Raw genomic sequence first — 23,226 nt, 5'->3', positions numbered from 1 at the left:
TTGTTGCAAAAATAAAAATATATATATGTGAATAAAAGAGAATATATATATATATATATATATATATATATATATATATATATATATATATATAAATAAATAAATAAATAAAAGGTATACATATTTATATTATAAACTGTAAAATAAAATGCAAAAAAAAAAAAGATAATACAATGCTTGTTTATGTAAATTAACTTTATATCAACATATCCCTAAAAATAAAGTTGACTACAACTCATTTAATGGCCTCTGTGAGCTTCCGTATGTTTGGAAAAAAATCTTATTTTTGAAAATTAGTTTGGTGCCACTGTTAGTGCAGAAAATTCACAAAAATACCCTTGGGCAGAAGCAGTCAGATGGTATTTTCCTGGGACGAGTAAGCGCCAGTAGTCCCCTGCAGCGTTGGATGTGATGGGGTGATTAATCGTGTCCACAGTGATTGTAGCATTGGCGATGCCAGATCCATCTTTGCTGTCGATTACCACTCCTTTTACTCCCCGGTGTACCTGAATGCCCAAAAACATATTGTATACAGTGTGTAGCAGGATAGAGGTGAACAAAATGCAAAAGAAGCAGCCAGACAGTCTTACCTGATGGATGTACTGTAGAAGTGATCTGCGGTTTCGTTCCCAGTACTTCGGAAGATCTGCTGCTGGTGGGTATTTGTAACATCCCAGTTCAATGGTCACCTCAAAGCAGTTAGTGTTGATGTAGTTCCAGTCCTGCATCCCTCCTGAGGGAAAAGCACATAATGCACTAATATTTACTTCTTATTATAGAACTTTTACATTTTATACACCTTTTTTTTCAGGATATTATTTTGTGATGGCAATATTAACTAAATAAAAGTAAGCAGTTTTCAGGCATCTGTCGATTCAAAGTTTCCTTTTTTAGTTATTCATAATTTTTTTCCCACAAACTTGGTGCTCACCGTGGACATTGTACCATTCAGCACCATTGGTGATGCCATCTTTAAAATATTCTTGGTACAAATCCATTCCCTTACAGGAGTGACCATCATACATTTGAGAGCTTTCCTGAAAAAGAAAAACAGAGAATGTTTTACTGGCTATTGATTTAGCTTTTAATGATTAAATATACTACTTAACATCATTTGTTACTACAGAATTCAGAAAGCCAGATATTCACCTGTGAGTAAGCAAGAGCCACCATCCTGAATACATCATCATCTGAGGACTTGCTGTATCTGCTAACATTGTCCGGATTGTCGTCAAATGGATAATTCACCACCAAAGAGCCTGATAGAGATAGAGAGGTTATCTGTCTGTGTTTAGCATGCTCCCAATCAAACACAACTTTTATAGATTAGGACGTACCTCCATGAAGGTTGGCAGACAACACAAACGGGTAGCTTTTGGCCCAGTTCATAACAGCAAGGGTCTCTGGCTGTCTGGGATCCGTGACAAAGTTGAACCGGTCAGGAAAGTTTCGGTTCAGGTCATAGTTGTTAGTGTTGTTACGTCCCTGGACACCACTGATATCTCCTGCACAAAAGACAGTGTTTTCCTTACATTATATTTCCACAGTTATAATGTTGCTCCTAACACAGACAGACAAAAAAATAAATAAATAATGTATTAATATTATTATTGATGATAATACTAATAATAATAATACTAATTTTTAATACTTTTTTATAATACTTTTTTTTAAATTATATTATTATTATTATCATCAGCAGCATCAATGTACTTGTAGTTATAATGTTGGTTGCTCCTAACACAGACAGACAAAAAAATAAATAAATAATGTATTAATATTATTATTGATGATAATACTAATAATAATAATACTAATTTTTAATACTTTTTTATAATACTTTTTTTTAAATTATATTATTATTATTATCATCAGCAGCATCAATGTACTTGTAGTTATAATGTTGGTTCAACACAGACAGAAAAATGAAATAATAATAATAATAATAATAATAATGTATTAAAATCAATATTTCAATTAAATTAATAATTTAATGTTATATTATTACTGACATTAATAAAATATAGTATCATTTTTTTGTATTATTATTATTAATAATAATAATAGATGTTGGAATTATGTTCTTGTAGTTTTAACGCGGCTCCAACACAGACAGAAAAATAATTTATTATTATTACTGTTATTATAATATTATAACAATAGGATTACTGTGAATACTGATTTTAATAATAATATATTATTAATAGATAATGCTGCTGCCGTGCAATAATTATGTCAGAATTATAATAATAAATACATTTATTATTATTATTATTATGGTAGCAACATTACATATAATATTTTAAAGAAATAATAAATACATTTTTATTATTATTATTATGGTAGCAACATTACATATAATATTTTAAAGAAATAATAATAAATACATTTTTATTATTATTATTATTATGGTAGCAACCTTACATATAATATTTTAAAGAAATAATAACAATAACAACAACAACAACAATAATAATAATAATAATAATAAATGTATTATTATATAACATATATTCCAAACATTCAATACAGTTCGAGGCTGGGTATTTCTGTCACATGTGATGTTATAATATTAGTAAAAAATGGAATGTTGAACGAAGAGAGATGCATTTAACAGCAAGTACATCATAATACATCAAATGTGTATAATGAGCTGTTTGTCAGAGTTGGCGAGGCCATACCCTCCTGGGACACTTCATATCCATCTGGGTTCATTGAAGGCATGATGTGGATCCGTGTGGAGTTGATGAGCTGGGTGATCTCAGGGTCAGTGCCATAGTTGTGACAAAGGTACTCGATAAGGTTGAGGAGCAGTTCCCGACCAACCACCTCATTGCCGTGCATGTTACCAATATACTTAAACTCCGGTTCACCTGGTGAGGAACGACGGGATTAGTTCACTTTAAAAGCTGTTTGACTTTTAAAGATGTAGGATCTTTACACATGGTGGGAAGTACCAAACTCGTGGACACCAGGATTGTTGGAGATCTCCATGACCCACAGGGAACGTTCCTGCACAGACTTTCCGATGGAATACAGCCGTGTGATGGAGCTGTACTCAGAGCTGAACTTCTGCAGGAACAGCTCCATGTCGTTGTAGTGGTGATGGCGGAAGTCCTGAGGCTGGACTGTAACCCTGGAGTCCTTCTCTTCATCTGCTGCTTCGTTGACACCGGTGCTGCTGCTGCTGTCTGTGCTGGCGCTGTTCACAGAGGTTTCAGTGGGGGACTCTGGGATTGAGAGGGTGGCTGGATTCTCATCATTCTCAGCTTCAAGGGTGATGTTCAGAACAGTTGCTTTTCCCTCAGTCACCTCCACTCCGGCCACGGACATGGGAATGTAGCTGCATGAATGCAAAGATCGACATGAAACACACAGAAGGAAAACATAAATGTGAAACATAAGTCTCAGAGCATATAGTATGGCAATTGACTGAGTATCGATACGGATTTTGTCATTTGATTCCGATTTACCAGCACTTCATTAAATTCTTTTGGGTATATTTCAGTTATAAATAATGTCCACTTTGCTTACACATAAAAGACATTCTCTTTCTGGTTGCGCTGAATGTTTTTGATTCACTAACAAAAAAGAATCATTAGGGTCATTTCTTTGTGAATCTGACTTTGGCCATGGCATGTTTTTGATTCACAGAACTGGTTCATAGGAGTCATTTGTTCATGAATTAAACTAGACTGGTCACACTGTATGCTTTGGATTCACTAAAAAAGAAGAATCAGCTCATAGGAGTCTTTTTGTGAATCTGACCACATTGGTCATGCTACACGTTTCTGATTCACTAAAAAGAACCGGTTCATTAGAGTCATTTGTTCATAAATCAGACTATAGTGGTTGTGCTGTATGTTTTTCAATCACCAAAATTAAACAGTTTAGAAGAGTTTGTTCATGAATCTAACTGCACTAGTCATGCTATATGTTTTTTTGATTTACTAAAAAAAGAATTGGTTGATAAAAGTCATTCATTTGTGAATCTGGCTACATTGGTGATGTTGTATGTTTATGATTCACTAAAAAAGAATCAGCTCACATGAGTCATTCATTTGTGAATCTGACTACATTGTTAATGCTGTGTTTCTGATTTACTAAAAAGAATTGGTTCATAAGAGTCATTTCTTTGTGAATCTGGCTACATTGGTGATGTTGTATGTTAATGATTCACTAAAAATAATCATCTCATCAGAGTCATTTGTTTGCAAATGACTACATTTGTTTGCAAATGACTACATTTGTTATCCTGTATGTTTTTGATTTACTAAAAAAAAGAAAAAGCTCATAAGAGTCATGTGCTTGTGAATCTGAGTACATTCGTCATGTTCATAATTCACTAAAAAGAACCAGTTCATAAGAGTCATTTGTTTCTGAATTGGATTATACTGGTTGCGATATAATCAATATAATTATATAACATTATTATTATTATTATGTAACGGGCAGTGCTGTACAAATACATTTTCACACAGCCACTAAAAACTTCAATATTTTTACTCAGCCCTAACCATATGATGTACGAAAACCAAAGGACTGTCCTCAGAATATAGAATCCGCACATACAGTTTTCCCTCATAAATATGTACCATACGTACCCCGGGGCTAAAACTGTGATGTTGTAGGTGCCGGGCAGCAGCAGGCGATAGTAGTCACCAAAGCGTGAAGTGCTCACTTTGTGGTTAATGCCCGCAACCATTATCACAGCATCTGCGAGAGGGGCATCATTCCTGGCTGCTCTGACAAAGCCACGCACACCGATATGAATCTGAACACACACACACACACACAACAACAACAACAAGGCGGAAACTCTGACATTCTTGCTGACATTCTTCAAGGGCTCTTTAAAAACTCTCCACGCATGTCATTGCTTGCACATCAAGTTCTACTACCTTCTCCATGTAGGCCAGCAGGGCCTCCCGATTGTTGTCCCATTCTGTTTTGAGTTGAGTTGAGGGTGGGTACTTGCAGCAGCTGAGCTCCATAGTGATTTCCAAACAGCCCCCCTTCAGGTAATTAAAATCCTGCATACCCCCTGCATGGAAAGTAAGGACAAACTGTGTACCAAAGGCATGGGATGAATTGACATAGTGGGGTTGTCACAGCTTAAACTGTAAGCGTCTACAAACACGAGGAACATCTCAATACAAAGAGTCTTTCAAAAGGTGTGAGTTCAAGAATGTTTGACCAGTTGCTTATGTTATGACAATGTAATAAACGGTCCATGCACGCGAACCTACTTTTAGATATTTAAAAAAATAACTAACCCATTTTAAGATTGATTTCAGAATACAAAGAGCTGACAGATATGGGTTAGGAGGACACGCATTGGTCATGTCTGTCTAAAAACATGCTGTAATCCAACTTTTAACGACGCGCTCTCAGATGCCAAGCCTGTGTGTGCTGAAACTCATAAAACACTTACAGAAACCCTTCAAACAAAACATCTTTAGCAATATATAGGCCTACTTTAGCTACAAAAGAAACCAGTCGGGCTAATGCTACCATGTTCTTTCCCATTCAAAAGGCTGAGGCTGGTACGATTTTTTGAAAGATATTATACTCTTTATGCTCACTAAGGCTGCATTTATTTGATCAAAAATACAGTGTTTAAAATAAATAAAAATACAGTATTTTGTTTTTGAAATACAAATCCTTTGTAACAATTCAAATGTTTTACTGTCACTTTTGATCATTTTAATGCATCCTTGCTGAATAAAAGTATTAATTTCTTTAAAAAAAATTAATCTTTCTGACCACAAACGTTTGAATGGTAGTGTACATTAGGACTTAATGTAACCTTATAACCATTTAATGCAGATACATGAAGAGTCAAACAGATTCATCAACCAATCCATCAAAATTTTATCAAATTAGCTGAACGTCAGACCAACTTATGCCAAATATATATATATATATACTATAATGACATATAATCAATACTAAAATAACACTGCTCTTATGATCTCCATGTCAAAGATAGCAGTTAAACATTATAAGGTCAACACACATCACAAAACAAACAACTAAAGATCAGGTGACCTTTGCATGGGAATTATGCGCTGAATGGAATTCCACACGTAAAAGGGCGTCACATTTTGGGATTGATTATGTCATAATTTCTGGCAGTTTTGAAGGCCACCGCCACCACATGGTCACTTTTGGTCCTTGGAGCATCAGTGCTCAACATTCAGGAGAGATTAGGCGTTCACACAGGAGGTTCTTGTTTTATAAACAGAAACAAACCGTATGCCACAGCTTCAGAAAAGCTGAGAAAATCATACCCAAATGCAAGAAGTGTGATTTATTCACCATGAGACTGGTTGAACAAGTCATAAGGTACATCATGAATCTGACCTGCAAGCTTCAAGGCACATTGTGGATCAGATTTCTGCTGTTTGGCTGTGATGGTTGAGAATACGGACTTCAGAGACTGAGGTTACAAACTGCTAAGGAAAGTAATCAGAGTACACCAGAACAGTAAGCTTACAGTCCAGGTGTTGGATTACTTGAAAGACTATTGTCTTTCAAACTAGTACTGTTTGAGAACATAATGAACATTCCCAAAAAACCAAAGCAATCTCATTTCCAGCATTCTTCAGTTTTAAATTTTCTTAAACTACAATGTGGCTAGTATTAATATCAATATTTGCTGTACATTACTAAATGGAGTTTGTTTACGCAACTCATGATCATCCCTCCCAAAAGGAAATCTGGGTAGGAATGTCCTGAATAAAGAAGGGTGTGGGAGGAGCCAAAAAGACAGTTCCACTGAACTGATCACATTCTATGAGAAACGACCCCCTGCTTGTGCTTTCTAACGAGCAGGAAACAGAAAAGAAATCATTCAAACCAGCCATTTTCCAAGACCACTGAAGTGAGGTTAATCACTCATAAAGCTCATACAACAAGCACATCTTCATCTCTATGGAAACAAAGAGTTTTAAGCCCTTATGAAATTTTGCATGATTGCTAGAAACTCAGCAGGTGAAATTCGGATAAACAGAACAGAGGAAAAGGGGGAGATTTAAAGCATGGTTAAGGGATCAAATGTTGCCAACAAACCTGCCACATCATACCACTTTGCTCCATTTGTGATGCCGTCCTTGAAGGTCTCATTTATGTTTTCCTCACACTTCGGCTGCCCTGTTTTCATAACAGGGTTATTCTCTGCGTAAACCCGTGCCAAGTATCTGAAGAGAGCATCATCGGGGGATCTGCTATAGGTGCCCTCGTTATCATGGGCCGCAGAGTCATCAAAAGGATAACTGGCCACCACGGTCCCACCATGCAGATTCCCTGAGAGCACAAATCTGGAACAGAGAACCAGAAAAATCTGAAATGTTATAATTAACCCATCTACTTTACATAGGTTTGATTAAGATTTTATTAGACATTGCACTTACAGAGGTAATAATCAGATGAAAAGAACAAGGAAAAATTATGGTAGAGCTGAATTTTAAAAAAGTATTGCATTTTGCAAAAATTTTATAAAAATCATTATTATTATTTAAACAAATTAAATATTGTAGAGTGGATTAGAAAAATGTATATTAATGAAAATGTTCATAATTTCCCTGATTTTCAGTTGCTTGTGATATTTATTTACTAGATAATTTTATTATGTTATATATTATATATTTTATTATATTATACATAATATTAGATTATTATATAGATGATTTATTTGTTTGTTTGTTTGCTTGTATTTTGTGTAATCTCTATGAAATCTTAATCCAGTAATGACAAACAACTGGAAAAGTCATGGAAATTATTAGTCTTCATGAATATACATTTTTCTAATTCTAATTTCGTAAGAATAATAATAATAATAATAACAATAATGGTAACACTTTATTTTAAGGTGTCCTTGTTACATGGTACATGTACTTACTATAATAATAACATTAAATTATGCATAATTACATGCAAGTAACCCTAAACCAAACCCTAATCCTAACTGTATAGTAAGTACGTGTAGTTAATTAATATTACTCCGTACTTAAATGTATAATTACACTGTAACAAGGACACCTTAAAATAAAGTGTAACCTAATAATCATAAAAGGTTATGATTGTTATTATTACAGTAACACTTTACAATATAGTTTCATTAGTTAACATTAACTAACAGTAACGAAAAATGCTTCTAAAGCATTTATTTTGTTTCCAATCAAAAGTTATATTCGTAAATATGAACTAACAATGAATAGTTGTGTTTTTATCACTAAAGTTAACAAATGTTTTAGTAATGTATCAGTTATTGCACGGTTTTGTCATTATAATTATTCAGAAAAAAAGAATATTGTAGCGATAAATGATAAATGTATATTGATTAAGATTTTTTTAAACTATTTTCATGATTTTTACAGGCAAGATTCCCATATTCTTGCAAGCTCTGTTAGTAGCTGTGTTTTGGAACATAATGGCAGGTTCCCAGCTGGTTTAATATGCTTAAAAGCTGGATTTTCTGGAAGGTCTGTCACAAAGTTAGTGAATGCTCTTACTTGTTCTGCAGGATCCACCTCATGACAGCGACGACTTCAGGCATTTCTTCTGCATTCACGTGTATCTCTTCAAATTGGTCTGGGAAACTTCTATTGAGGTCTATGTTTTTAGCATTATTCCGACCCTCATCTTTGCCCATACAGTCCTCCTCCTTAGACTTCTCAAAACCATCAGGGTTCATGCTCGGCATGATATAAATATCTGTGCTGTCGACCAGCTCTGTGACCCGCGGCTCCTCTCCGTACTTCTCCAGCAGATACTCCAGCAGGTAGATCAGAACCTGCCGGGACACGGTCTCGTCTCCGTGCATGTTGCCCACGTACTTGAATTTGGGTTTTCCTGGTCCATCAGCAGTTGGGTCCCTGGTGATTCTCATCACCCAAAGCTCCCTGTTTTCAACGGATCTCCCGATGCTGGTCAGATTTGCGATGTTTGCGTATTTCTGGGCGAGACTTTTGAGAAGGTCAGTAAGTTGGTCGTAATTGTAGTATTTGCTGTAAGTCTCTGGCTCCAGCTCGCTCTGCTCGTCTAGAGGAAGTGAGTTGATGGAGCTGATAAACACAACAAGCATAGATAAAACCAAGAGCGAGAGTTTATGCGATGAACACAGATTGCTTCCCCTCTGTCCCGACATGTTTCCGAAGGCACCTTGACATACACATGAAATCCTAAAATGTGTCCGCCTGGAGTCAGGTCTTTTCTTTTGCTTGACGTCGGGGTATTTTTGGTAGGAACTTCCTGCTACCGCTTTAACAAAGGGTGGAGTTTCTATGACAGCCGGAATTGTTTCAAAATAAAAGTCACGACTACAGATTTCTGTCATACTGGTGTCTGTATTTTAACCACTACAAACGAGTTGCTGTGTTTTGGAAAATGGTATTTGGGTTTATTGATGACGGTCTATCAAGTGAAACTAATTACCATCTTGATATGATTGTGGAGCTATGGCTGTAACTTAAGGGCAACAACTGAATAACAGATTTCTTCAGACCTCCACATTTAATTAGTAATAACAAGTTTGAAAAAGAGCAGCTTTGTCATCATTATAGCAGAAGTAGATACAAATAGACTGGTAATTGGGTGACCAGTGTTGGGTAATATATTTCTTCTGGTTCATCTACTGTAATGACAAAGTTTTGTTTTCAGCACTAGGATGGTCCACAGATTCAAACAAGTAATTAAAATGATTATAATTCAAATGCAAATCAATTCCGATAGTCTCCAGGCATCCCACTCTTTATAATCAATGAATTCAATATTTTTAACCATTAAAACCATTTCCAGTCGTTTCCGGTTTACTGCATAAAGACTGAGCATAATTTTATTTATTTTTTTTAATAACCCATTAAAATATTTTACAGCCTGGCTACCTAGAAAAATGTATATTCATTATAAAAATGTGCATTGTGTTTTAACATTTTTTTAATGACTTTTCCAGATCTAGAAATCACAAGTTTAATACCCATTTATCCTGATATAGCCAGGTTTTCCAGGACCTTAGGAACAGCGGTCCTTCAAAAACATCGTTGAAGGGGTGAATTAAAATAATAAATGTCTTATTTAAAATAATATTAAGGCCCCCTGGTTGTGAATCACTGCTACAGAGGGGCTTAGTGGGCCCTAGTTCACCACAGGGACCTGAACAAATCCCTGGTTAACCTGCACCGAGATGAGTTTATAATTTTCTTAGTGCACTAAATACTTTGTTGAATGTTATAGTAGAATCTAAATGAATACACATCATTCTTTAAATATAATCTAATCTTCAACTGACCTAACATCTGGGACTGAGAAAACGCAACATCCGACACTCCAAATACTACTTGCCAAGAGCAAATTTTATTGATTTCTTCCTACTTCATAAAACATTATTTCTCTGACTTTGCAAGGTAATTGCTTCACTAGCAACCATTTTGTTTCATGACGAAAAAGCACATAAAATGTAGAGATAAAAGAGAAAGGAAAACATTTTGAGTGCAGAAGAGGTGGTTAAATATTTTACTTGAGGCAGTTTTATTTAAGTTAATTATTAATTCCATGCTGTTTCTTTGTAATACAGATTCTACGTCTGTGGTTCCAGTCAGATATCCAGTAGTACAAACTAGTTTCAAGTTAACAAAAGTACAGAAGAAATTATATGCATTATGTAGATTCGGGGGGGGGGAAGAAAAATAGACTATTTCATGTAACTCATGCAGGCTTAAAATCAACTTTATTAGTGCTTTTTTCTTTTTCTTTTTGAGACAGCCAAATGGAGACCTGCATTTGTCTTAGTTCTAAAAGCAACAAGGCTCCTTCAGTTTTATAGAGCTGCAGCCATCCATCAATCCATCCACCATCATCAGCCTATGTGAGCAATACAGTATTTTAGCACAAATTACAGTCCAGAACACTGGTAAATGTTACTACACAACTACTACTTGGTGATGTTAAGCATTTTGCTCCACATGGATATCAAGAAATTTGCTTCGACTTTCTCTGAAAAACTAAATTAACAAAAAGAGCACTTTGTTTAGACTTGCCCTTTTAAAGGTTTAATTGTTTTCTTTAACTGCATTTTATAATTGCACTAACACAGAAATATTACAGCTCAAACAACTAATAGTAGACATCAGTAATAGTAATAAAAGTTAATTTCTGTAATTACATTAAGAAAAACTCAAAATATATCCAGCAACTGATAAAAACATGTTGAGAAATAAAGCAAATAAACATTAAAAAAGGAAAAATGTTGTACCAGGACAAAAAAAAAAAAAAAAAAAAACTCCAAGAAATCTTTAAGTTCTGACCATTCAAAAATAATAATTGAAGTTTGTTTCATGAGTGGTATATTTTATTTCAATTTAAGGGCTAATAAAACAGAATAATATTAAAAATCAAACAAAGGGAGAGAAAACTGGAGGCATCAAGCTGTTGAGTGCCACTCATAAGGTTGGGCTTGGTGGCTCCCTTTGTGAGTGGGGTCTGGGGAAGGGGAGGGGGAGTGGGGTGGAGTCTCAAATTGGCTGTGTCGTCTCATTGGGTTTCATCCTCCACATCTTGCAGTGCCTCTTTATTCTGTTCCTCACCTGTGCAGAGAAACAATGCCAGTTATTGCATCCTAACAGTTATGTCCCTTAACGCAATCCACGTGACGTGTTGTACATTGTCGCACATCATCATCAAGTTTGCAACCCTTGCAAGATCTGTGCATTACGAGTTTGTCAAATAAATAGCCAAAAATCACAACAAATCAATAGTGAAGGACTGAATACATGCTGTGAGAAAAATAAAATTAATTTATCATGTTATATTAATAGAATATGTAATTTTCAAGCTCAAAATAAAAAAAAATCTGGTTTAAGTCTAATTTGAATGCACTGTTATCTCATGTGGTCATTTAACTTTCACACGTAATTCAATTCCTAAACCAAAGGATAATACCCTTAGACACCTTTACTGTACATTTCTTAGTAAAACCTAGCAGAATTTTCCAAATTCTAATATATTTGTACAACACAGCCATTCCAATTGGACATTGAGGATCTGGCAGTGATCATGCAGAAACGGTTTGTTTCAGACATGCTGCACATACAGCACTCTGGTGGCTACAAAGATCGCAACACAAAGCTTACAAACGGGTGAGTGATGATGCAATTCGTGGACAAAAGGGCAAGAGCTGGAAAAAGTGGCCGCACTTACAAAAAGTTTGTGGGCAATTAACATTTTCCTTTAGGAATCTAAATAGTGGGGATGAAAAAAGGCAAGATGGGTTAAATTGGACGGCATGAGTCTGGACACATTACAAGATGACATGAAATGTAGTAGAGAAAGATTATACTGCTGGTTTTGCACAGAAAGTCAATAGAGCTATTAAAAACAGTGTCTTACTTTTGGTGTAGGAATGAAACTTTCGGATTGATATACTGAATACACTACATTAGATCTATAAAATATTTATGCTAGAATAGGGTGTGAAAATGAAACAATTAACATTAAAACCACTCCATTATATTGAGAAAATGATTTCATTTCTGGTGGATGAATTTGAAAAGTAGACATGTTTGCTTGCACATTTCCACTGCCAATGTAGCCAGAGCCCTCCATTTGAACACTTTTAAAGGCAGATATTAGAGATGGTTGGAAACGATGCCTCACAAGTCCTAAATCGGGACACTCTGAAACAATCGCTCTAAAAATAGCTTTGGTTTGTGGAGTAGCTTTTGAGGATGTCACCATCATGTACCAATGGGTTTCAAAAGACATGTTTGTCAGGCTTAGCATCTGAAACTGCGATGATCCGTCTTACCGTCTCCCTGCATATCTGAAGTCCATAGTGTCAGGTTATCACGTAACAATTGCATGATGAGTGTCGAGTCCTTGTAGCTTTCTTCACTCAATGTGTCCAGTTCAGCAATAGCATCGTCAAATGCCGCCTTTGCCAACCTAAAATCAACAGCCAGGTCCATAAACTATTAAGTTTCAACATACAAGTGAACAGGAATACATTGCAATGAATACCATCTTGGTCTGATAAGTAACCAAAAGCATTATCATTAAACTATGGTAACAAACAGATACCATATTCAAACAAACAGAGATTTACAAAACTGTAATTGTCTGTAGTACTTCATGTTAAGAGATCTGAAAACAGAAAAACAAACCAAAACACAAAGAAAACAAACCTGCATGCACGGTCGGGAGAGTTGAGGATTTCATAGTAGAATACAGAGAAGTTAAGAGCCAGACCCAAGCGAATGGGGTGTGTAGGCTGAAGGTCTGTCATTGCAATATCACTAGCAGCTTTGTAAGCAACCAAACTGTTTTCTGCAGCCTCCTTCCTGTCGTTTCCTGTGGCAAACTCAGCGAGATACCTGTGGTAATCACCCTTCCTGATGCATCAAAGGGAGAAAAGATCTGTTTAAAACATGTATAAATAAAGCCGTGACCTCATTATGTCACATAAGATTCATCCTTAGATTCACTTAGAAAAAAAAAAAACTCATGGCTTTCATACATTTTGTAGTAGAAGACCTTGGACTCTCCTGAATTTGCAGCTGGGATTAGGTGCTTGTCCAACACATCAAGGATGTCATTGCAGATTGATTTCAATTCATTCTCAACCTGGACATGAAAATTCAAAGGTTAAAAGCGTAAGACTAAACATTCTAGTTATGTGAATGAACGTTAGTTAGGGCACGTCTTACCGTTTGTCTATATTCCCGAATCATTTTCAATTTGTCCTCTCCACCCTTATTCTCCTCTTTCTGCTCGATACTACTGATTATCCTCCAGGATGCTCTTCTTGCCCCAATAACGTTCTTGTAGGCCACCGAGAGCAGGTTTCTCTCTTCAACCGTTAGCTCAACATCCATCCCAGCCACCTTCTTCATGGAGTCGACCATTTCTGGAAAAATTGAAAAGGAGCGTGATGGATATTTTGCTGACTGGATTTATTTACAACAGAATACAAGTCGCAACCATAGCTGAAATATACAATTTTTACTCAGTCAGAAAGTACAGTTGGGATCCAGAAGTAAAAAAAAAAAAAAATCACATTCATTTTCTTCACAGGTAAATTGACTGAGCAATAACTTATAAACTCGGGTTAATTGATGGTACGTGCTTTTGTTGAAGCCATCAGCCAGAATAAATATATTTTGTAAATAATTGTGTTTATCAGCAGAATTTCTGGTGGAAAAACTACATTACCCATAATTCTGCAGAGAAATCTCCACCAATCACAGGCAAAAACCAAAAGAACTCTTAAGTGCCCGCCCACTCATACAAAGAACTGCAAATATAGCAAACTACTTAAATATTTGCATGCATATTATGCAATAAACTTAAAACATACTGTTTCTATATACAAATAAATCAACAACTTTATATTTCTGCATTGTTTTAATTCTACTGTCACTCACAAAGCTTCATGGGATTGTAGTTATTTCCCCTCATTAAAGCTATTATGTCTCATAGCGTTCTCATTCTCAAATATGTTTCTGCTTCAAACCAAAGTTTGTAATGTTGTGAGTCACCTCATAACTGGTTGGTTTGTTTCATGGCTTCCTATGAGAAAAATACTTCTGAAACCAAGACCACTGAAAAAGTAAGTGGCCACTGTTGCACTCCATGGGGTATGTATTATTTATTTACTCAAATAAGAGAGGCTAAACATTATTAACAACCATACATTTATTTGCATTCACCATGGGTTGCCAGTATACAATCACAAAACACTGCATATCCTTTGTTAATCATCATTCTTGCACACTACATACTAGCAGCATACTTTCAAGTGTTCAAGTGAAAACCCTAGATACCCAACATAGGTTAATGGGTGACTAAACTAGACAAATTACCAACAAGGCACAATTATAGCTGCTGGTTTAGGATATCGTTAAAATCTTGAATACCACAAGCCTGCCAGCCACTTCTCTACAGTCTGAAACGAAATCTCACTGCAAAGCTACAGTATCTCAGCTTACTAAGCATTACTTGCTTTGCGTTACTGTACAACGGCTGCGTCTCAAAACTAAGTGAGGCAACGTTACCTGGCTAGACAGCATTTTGGGTATCACAACTCAACGCGCCCGTAATACGCAAAAATGCTGTCTAAGTAGGCAGCTCAAAAGGTTGAGACACTGCCACGGTCTCTCGTAATGTGCTACGGAGGTAAACGCAGAAAAGAGAGGACCTCATGCAGAAATAACTCTTTATTGTGGTTAATTGGGTCGATTAAGACAGGTGTTAACTAATATTTGAGCCGTTCTTCGCCTACATGAGGCCTGAAGACCGCAGCCACCCCCTCCGCCATGGCTAGCAACAGCTTGCCTCACCCACTAACTCTCCGCCATTTTGTCTCCTCAATAAACGTCTCCATCTTCATATGCCATTCTGTAGTTACCCCAATATCACATCGACAGAATTAACGGACTGTACAAATAAACGAAACAACGTTTTTAAAACGCACACGGAGATCGGTTTGCAATTCACAAGGTGTTCGCTTGGTTTAACTGCGAATTAAGCCAGCTAACGTTAACCCGACCGTCAGTTAGCCTGCATGAGCTCTCGCTTTGTAAAAATAACGTTCCCGTTACCTCTCAATGTCTCTTACCATCATATCTCTCCGCCTGCTCGGCGAGTTTGGCTTGGTACACCAAATCCTCCCGGTCACCCATGTTGGACAGCGCGCGGCGAGCGTGTTTTGTGAGATTGGGGGTAAAGGAGGAGTGTGAGTTCACCGGCAGGCCCTACGCGAGCAACAGCTGCAGCTTGAATGGTGGAGTAAAGATGGCGTTACACCTTCATCCGGGAACTTCCACACAGAGCATCCCCACACACTCCCTCTCTCCCGTACGAATACTGGATTTTAAACCCTCTTTATTTGAACAGAGAATGAATGCTATGTGCCTATTGCACCTTTTGTGTAACCTAAAGATTGCGTATTACTGGCAGCGATATTCTGTAAAAAAAATCACTGGAAACATTTGAATTTAAAGGTATAGTTCATTCAAAAAGAACATTCTGTCATCATTCACTCACCCTTCATGCCGTTCGTTCTATTCTGCGAGAAATATGTTTAAAGAAGAAAGTCTAGGCCCAAATGCAATACCTTTTCAATTAACACATTAGAACACAATAATTTTGAATTTAGTAAAACGTTCAACTGAAATAACTTTAATTTGTAAATTCTGTCATTTAGGCTACTCATCATTTATCAGCACACAAGATATTCTGAGAAATGTCCTTGTTTTTTGTCCATACAAGAAAGTCAATGGAAAAGATATTTTTCTTCTAAATTTTTTTCTTTTGTTCCACAGAAGTCAGTCAGTCATACAGTAAACATAGTAAATGATTACATTTGATTGCTTCAATTGAACATATTACAAATAAAATTATAAATTAAGAAACATTTAAGGTGTTATTTTAAATAGTATTTTATTTGGGTCTAGACTTTTTAAAACAAGTATTTCTAACAATTACACACCATACAAATTAAATGGTGTGTTGTTTCAGTGTAAATGTGACCCAGGACCACAAAACCAGGTCAATTTTATACATCATCTGAAAGCCGAATAAATAAGCTTTCCACTGATGTATGGTTTGTTAGGATAGGACAATATTTGGCCGAGATACAACTATTTGAAAATCTGGAATCTGAGGGTGCAAAAAAAAAAGCAATGCATATAATCAAAAATTAAGTTTGAATATATTTACAGTAGGAAATTTACAAAATATCTTCATGGAACATGATCTTTGCTTAACATCCTGATTTTTGGCATAAAAGAAAAATCAATAATTTTGACCAATACAATGTTTTTTTGGCTTTTGCTACAAATGTACCCCAGCGACTTAAGACTGGTTTTGTGGTCCAGGGTCACAAATAACAAACAATAATTATGAAATGGTAATATCACATCACATTTTGATAAAAATTACAAATTTGCAACCAGATTGGCTCATTAAAATGAATAACTCTGGATATTATACAAGAAAATTATATAAAGGAAAAATTATACTATAATAGGAAAATTAAACAAATCCTTTCCATCACGTTGATGCTCTCAAGAGTAATAAATTCAAAGGCATGAAAATACTGACAGAGGCAAAGTAAAATGTTTGAGTAGCATTACTATAGGGGTCAACTTTATTTCATGTACAGGAATAAAACTGTAACAAAAAACATAGGATTTTTTGTGTGACTTAAAACACTGTTCTGACAGACTTGGATGCACATAAAGGATAACAAGATTAATTTCACAAAATGACTGTGTTGATATTTAGGTTCTAAACATAATACTTTGGGTACAATTAAAATGTACACACACGACTTCGATTACTCTTTCAACTCAGTCATAGACGAAAGTGGTGCGTTTGGAGGTGAAATCATTCTCACAGGACACAGGTGAGAGTTCAGACTTACAAGACTCCAGCTTTGCTTTGTGACTGATTTTAGTGATCTAATTTCATCAAGGTCATTTCTGACTGAACATAGACAGTTAATAAGACAGATCATGAACATCAAAGTCCTTCATAATTACGACTTAAGTGACAATTACATAACATGGCCGGCTTGCTGTCACATCATGACAACATACAGCTAACCTACACACATACACGACATAGCTTTCTAACATTTAGATGTGACATAACAAGAGTTTCCAGGTGATTGTCATTGTTACCAAACAAAGTTTTCTTTTTAAAAGTAACAACAAATAAAGGTAAAGGGTAAAAACATTAACATTTGATAGTGTTCTGGTAGCCTGTCTATTAGTGTTATAATCTATACATTTGCCCACATACATTCGATTTCTATTCTCCAAGTACAGTCATTAGTAATGGAAGTTGGTTAAAAGAAACATTTCTGCAAGGTTGAACAAAATATTCTCCACATGTTGCGATTAACTAATTAGGCTAAAGACATTGCTGATTTGGTCATTGACAACAATCTGCAATTAAGGCAGGCAATTAGGAAAGCAACGTCTTACTTGGGCATTTAAGGACAAAATGCACTATATTTCTGCATTGAGATAGATAATACAGGCATGATGGAGGCTGATGTTTTAAAACAAAAATCAATAGCCAGATAAACCGATCATAGATAAAGGCTACTTGTATGTGCAAAATCAATTGAGCAAAACACATTTGAGGCATCAGGTTAGGCTTTGCACATTAGTGTGACACTTCATATGATCCTAAAGACAGCTGGGTTGTTTTTGATCTAATATTAAAGAAGTTTTGGAGAGTCGCTACAACAACCACTTATTGTATTTTCTACCTTGGCAAGGGAAGTTTTGGCAAAAACACATTGGTTATTTTAAGTGGAAAAGTCACAATGTTGGATTTTTATTTAAAAACAACAACAACAAAATCATTTAATTCTATCTTATGTTGACGTATTGAATCTAGCATTAGAAATTAGGGTTACACATTCAACAAATCTGCATTTAGTGTAATACTTCCAAGTACAGCAATAATGGTGTAAGAAGCAAGTAGCATTTCCTGACAATATATAATGAAAATGTAGTAAAACAAAGTTAGCGGTAGTGATTAATGATGCATGGCCCATCTTGTATACATTAGAAATGTGCATAAATAAAACTAAATGCGGTGAGGGTTCGGCTACTCCATCTTTTATATAATGTACCGCCCCGGTAAGAACCGCTTCATGACACAACTGACCGGCACTGAGCCAGTAATAACTGACAAGCCAATGAAAAAGACTAAAAACTATTCAAAGCATGTTTGATCTGCATTTCTGAATATTTTCATGTAGTAGATGATTCGTAGTGTGAAAGCTGCTGTGTTCTAGGACACTAAGTAGTGTATGCTACCGCATTCAAAGAAGCAAAGGAACAGTCCCTTAAGACACCAAACCGCTCATGTTTTAAGTCCAAGCAGGCTTCTTCCTCTTTTCTCAGTTCACAAGAAGCCACACACTAATGCTCCTCTCTTTGTAGTGTATGGTGTTGCGTGTGGAATTTAGTGTTTACTTGGTAAATATCTTCAATTATTGCATAAAATCTAATAAGGGAATTGTTGCAGGTACGGTGAACGTTGGCATGAGAGACAATGGCACAAGGTAATGACGAGGCGGACAGGTAAAGGGCAGTAGTGAGGATGTGTGAGGAGCCGGAGTGTGTGTGTGTATGTGTGTGTAAGGGAGTGTACATCTAAGGGCTGCTAGGGAAGACAGTCTGCTCTCTCAGCTCAGTTCGTCCTCTGGATTGTGCTGGTCCAGCAAGCGGACGTGGGTAAAGGGAAAATGGCCATGCTTTCCCTTGCACTCACCCTCCCACTGACCGTTTACATTGATCTTGGTCACCTTCACCATGTCGCCGACCTAACAACAGTGTCAGAAATGGAGGAAACAATTTGTTAATGCAATGCACAAAACAGCAAACTTAAACAGAAAATTACAGTTCCACTGGGAGGCGCCAAAGCCAAAAAAACGTTTTATTTCACAAAATTCTATGTAAAAATACATATTTTTAAATGTACTAAATCAGTCATCTGTGTCTATGTTGCACATAAAATACTGAAAATACTGTGTAATAAAAAAAGCTACATTTGTTACCTCCAAAGCAAGAGCAGTTTTGTCATAGGCATTGGGAACTCTCTTCTGAATCGCCCTGGCATAAACCGGACCATTCTGTAGATTGGGTAAGGATGTCGGCTGGGCATATTGGCCCGGCTCGCCAAGCAGAGGTTGAGACTGAGAACCGTGGCCGTCGGAGTTGCCGTGAGCTCCAGATCCTCCAACAGATCCTCCAGGGCCCCCTGATGTTGGCGAGGCCGGCCGGTACTTCTCCACGTAGGGCACTGGGATCATGCCGGCACGGCCTTCTGAATTCTGTGCATTCCACCACTGCTCCTCCGGCTTCTCCAGAACTCTTAGAATATCGCCCTTTCGAAATGGAAGGTCCTCGTCGTCATTGCCGGGGAAGTCAAAGAGAGCTCGGACGTACTCCTCTTCCAGCCTCTGAGGAGCTCCTCCTGTTCCTGCACTGATGCTGATAAAGGACGAGTGCTTGGCTTTGCTGATGGGCTCAATGAGAGTGGTGGTATCCAGGTAGTGGATCTTATAGAACTCCAAGAGCGCAGGTAAGGCATCAAATTCCTGATCTCCAATACGGAACCGAGGAGGAGCGAGTCCTGCAGGATGACAGCGGCAAGCACATAGGATGGATGGACAATCACGATTTACTTAACCTTAATCTATGAAGACTTCACTAAATGGTGGATATAATAATTACAATTGCTGTCGTCTAATACACTATTTTTTTAAATACCACACATAATAGCTAATAAATTCAGCATTACTGCGCATACAGCGTCTACAAACAAAAAAGTGGGTGTTTTGTCATAAAAATACATATGGTTCCCATTACGTGTTAAAATATCTAAATGATCTGAGTGACTGAATCAAAAACACGGTTTATACTGAAAAATATCATATTTCTGTATGTGTAAACATCTTACAGAGAATACTAAATTACTCCGTAATACTAGAATGACGCAAAAAATGTGACTGAATGTGCAGAACTATTCGTAGTATAGAAGTACACAAGTTTCTCGTCGAGCTGCTAAACGTTTTGCTAAAGCAGTATTTATTCGTCCGGTTGTTTGCAGTATATTTATATGCACCGCTTACCTGGTCCGGACTGGCGATTGCTGCTGATGCTGTTTATAATGTAATGAGAGACTTTGGAGTTCTCCGACACAGACAGCACGTAGTCCCCGGGAATAGTGATCGAGTCCCGCACCAGGAACACTCCATGCCTCTGCCCTTGGAGCAGCGAAACCGCCTCTTGCCGGCTTAATCTCCCCCAATACCAGCTCCCTCGGTCCTCCGAATCAAAATTTCCGGCCATGACTAGCGCAAGAAAAAAGCCCAGGCTTCACAGGCCTTCCCTTCGCCTCTCCTTATCCGCAAGCAGCGTTCAACTCATGCAAAAACTTTACCGCGTTCCGTTGTTGAACACGTTTCGAATCCGCGCAGCATTCGCTCACTTTTCTGCGCTTTTTTGTTTCAATCGGGTAAGAAAACAGCCGACGTCGCACTCCCAACGTGCATGAGACGCAAAAACTACGACTATTCGCCCAGATCCTCTGATAATTGTTCAGTGTAAACCAAAACGTACATTGGAAGTTGTCACAAGGAAGTTCAAATATTTCAAATGGCGGACAAGGGAAACAATTTTTGACCTTATTTCCCGGAAGTGATGCAATAACACGGTCAATTCAGACGGCGCCTATAGGTAGCCATATTGATGCGGTCAATGTTGAAAATGAGACCATAGCCCCGTATTCTGCAGAATATTCTTCTGTCTCATTTAAAGACTTTACAATTTGATTTACTTTTGCTAGATAAGTTGTGGATTTATGTCAACACATCTGGTTTTGTCTTACTTAACTTTGTAATATATTTACATTTATTTACTAGTGTGTGTGTGTGTATATATATATATATATATATATATATATATATATATATATTACGTCTTTACATCCAAATGATTAACAATGTTCGTATTCATATTATTATCAATCCATATATTTAGTAATTTGTTGGATCTGTGTTTGTTGGATAATGTGTATGCATTTTTCTGGCCAGTGTCAAAGATACATTTCCGTTCTGTGAAAATCTGAACGGAAAATTAAGCTAAATAAAATGTATTTCTCAAAATCACGATAGTCTCGACAATAAAATCCAGTTAAGCCCAGTGGTTTATAGCTGGTCTGGTCATTAACTAGTCCTAATTGGTCACCATCTGGCTGTCCAGAGCTACCATGTTTTCCCATCCAGCTTGATTTGACCGGCTAGTATGGTTTGTTGCTGTTCTAATGGTCTACTTAACGTTATATGTTAGACCAGCCAATGACCAACTGGAAACCAGCTATCATCAACAAGAGTTGTTGTTTAAAAAATATTTTCCAGCAGTATAAATTGTATTTTTTATAGGCCTTGTTGGTCCATATTTAAAAATATTAATTTTCTTATCGAACAATTTATAGCCCAATTTGCTAATACTCAAAAGGTCGCTTGTGTTGTAAATTGCAAGGAAAGAAACGGAAGTACGTAAACGCTGTCGTTTACATAAAACAAGCCCAAGCACGAAAGAGTTGCCAACCACTAGATGTCGACATCGATTACTAATAGTTTACAGTCCTCCATCCACCAGTCCCGTTCAAGTACAGTTCAATGTTCCGGTGCACAAACGCAATAAAAACGTGTACCTGCATTTACATCCAACATTTTATGTACTGTTTAATGCATAAATTAATTTTATATTTGTTAAAGGTTTATTGATTTTGATGCCAACAGTCAAATACATTTTGTTTTGTTTACAAATAATCATATACACATATTGCTGTACCTTGTCATCCCTATCATTCTCTTTTCTTTATTAACCATTGTGGGAATACAGAAATACAGACAAAAATCATTGATCACAGCTCTTCAGTGCACTTTTATCAATATATAATTCCCTGTCTGTAATGGCAGAACTTGTCAAGAAGTATGGCTTTGAAAAACAGCAGGAGATTTTGAGGCTACCTGGTGACCATAAAATGACATGATAAACTGAAATATATTGGTTAACTTTATTACAGGAGCAATTAGACTTAATGAATTAATTGTATAAACCATCATTTGGGGAGGGATATAATTCTACTTAAAAAACACTGAACAAGATTTTTGCATGTAAGCATATTATGATAATATACAAAGTAGTACAGTATAAATGGATATAATAAATCCTAATTCTCAATTAAGTAATTTTAAATAATGAATTAAAACAACTATTTTCCATTAAGACAAATCTGTCTAATCAATATACACTGTCATTGAAACAATACTTTCATTTACTGGCATATCAGAACTAGTTTGAATTACATTTGAACAATGTAATATAATTAGGCACTAAATAGATGTTTATACTATGAAATACCTTTATCATTTAATAACAGTGGATAAATAGAAATGAAACCTTTATATAATTTTTGTGTTTAAAGGATCTATTCTAAAGAACTGAGCTGAGAAACCTTACATTGTCTTCAAAATCCATGTCAAGCAGCAACAAGAGAATAACAGTATTGTATACTATCATATAGCCAAACGACACTTTCTTTTTTCCGTGGAGTGAGTCTTTTCTCTTTGGCTTCAGTTCCGCTGCTCTGTATCAAACAAACATATTGTTTTGGGCCAACAGTGTGACAAGACAT

General features: G+C 36.4%; 3 protein-coding genes across 4 annotated transcripts in view; all 3 read right to left on the bottom strand.

Moving 5' to 3' along the window:
* Positions 1–9,249, bottom strand: part of LOC107585576 (carboxypeptidase D-like) — a 17,607-nt gene extending 8,358 nt beyond the window's left edge. Inside the window, exons 1-11 of the mRNA XM_016272649.1 lie at positions 8,517–9,249; positions 7,075–7,322; positions 4,902–5,044; positions 4,605–4,774; positions 2,958–3,343; positions 2,682–2,873; positions 1,338–1,505; positions 1,150–1,259; positions 932–1,037; positions 591–733; positions 337–506 (exon numbers count right to left, since the gene is read on the bottom strand). Coding sequence (XP_016128135.1) covers positions 337–506; positions 591–733; positions 932–1,037; positions 1,150–1,259; positions 1,338–1,505; positions 2,682–2,873; positions 2,958–3,343; positions 4,605–4,774; positions 4,902–5,044; positions 7,075–7,322; positions 8,517–9,151 — 2,471 coding nt within the window. The 5' untranslated portion in view covers positions 9,152–9,249. The remainder of the gene's footprint in view (positions 1–336; positions 507–590; positions 734–931; positions 1,038–1,149; positions 1,260–1,337; positions 1,506–2,681; positions 2,874–2,957; positions 3,344–4,604; positions 4,775–4,901; positions 5,045–7,074; positions 7,323–8,516) is intronic.
* A 2,098-nt stretch (positions 9,250–11,347) lies between these two features.
* On the bottom strand, positions 11,348–15,853 carry ywhae1 (tyrosine 3-monooxygenase/tryptophan 5-monooxygenase activation protein, epsilon polypeptide 1). 2 transcript variants are annotated; one of them, XM_016272647.1, is made up of 6 exons: positions 15,614–15,852; positions 13,704–13,903; positions 13,514–13,620; positions 13,182–13,388; positions 12,806–12,942; positions 11,348–11,585 (listed from the first exon to the last, which is right to left on the bottom strand). In XM_016272647.1, the coding sequence occupies exons 1-6, from the start codon at positions 15,675–15,677 to the stop codon at positions 11,533–11,535; spliced, it is 768 nt and encodes a 255-aa protein (XP_016128133.1). In that variant the 5' UTR covers positions 15,678–15,852; the 3' UTR covers positions 11,348–11,532. The 2 variants fall into 2 exon arrangements, with proteins under 2 accessions (XP_016128133.1, XP_016128134.1); XM_016272648.1 differs by lacking the exon at positions 11,348–11,585 and adding an exon at positions 12,144–12,236 and having other exon boundaries at positions 15,614–15,853.
* A 1,278-nt stretch (positions 15,854–17,131) lies between these two features.
* crk (v-crk avian sarcoma virus CT10 oncogene homolog) lies at positions 17,132–21,210 on the bottom strand. The gene is made up of 3 exons (XM_016272646.1): positions 20,654–21,210; positions 19,577–20,154; positions 17,132–19,342 (listed from the first exon to the last, which is right to left on the bottom strand). The coding sequence occupies exons 1-3, from the start codon at positions 20,871–20,873 to the stop codon at positions 19,205–19,207; spliced, it is 936 nt and encodes a 311-aa protein (XP_016128132.1). The 5' UTR covers positions 20,874–21,210; the 3' UTR covers positions 17,132–19,204.
* Positions 21,211–23,226: the final 2,016 nt, after the last annotated feature.

The sequence above is a fragment of the Sinocyclocheilus grahami genome, unplaced genomic scaffold (assembly GCF_001515645.1).
Source record: "Sinocyclocheilus grahami isolate Dianchi unplaced genomic scaffold, SAMN03320097.WGS_v1.1 scaffold72.1, whole genome shotgun sequence".
NCBI classification, from domain to species: Eukaryota; Metazoa; Chordata; class Actinopteri; order Cypriniformes; family Cyprinidae; genus Sinocyclocheilus; species Sinocyclocheilus grahami.
The sequence above is the reverse complement of the archived record's forward strand: the minus strand, read 5'-3'. Positions and strand labels throughout refer to the sequence as shown.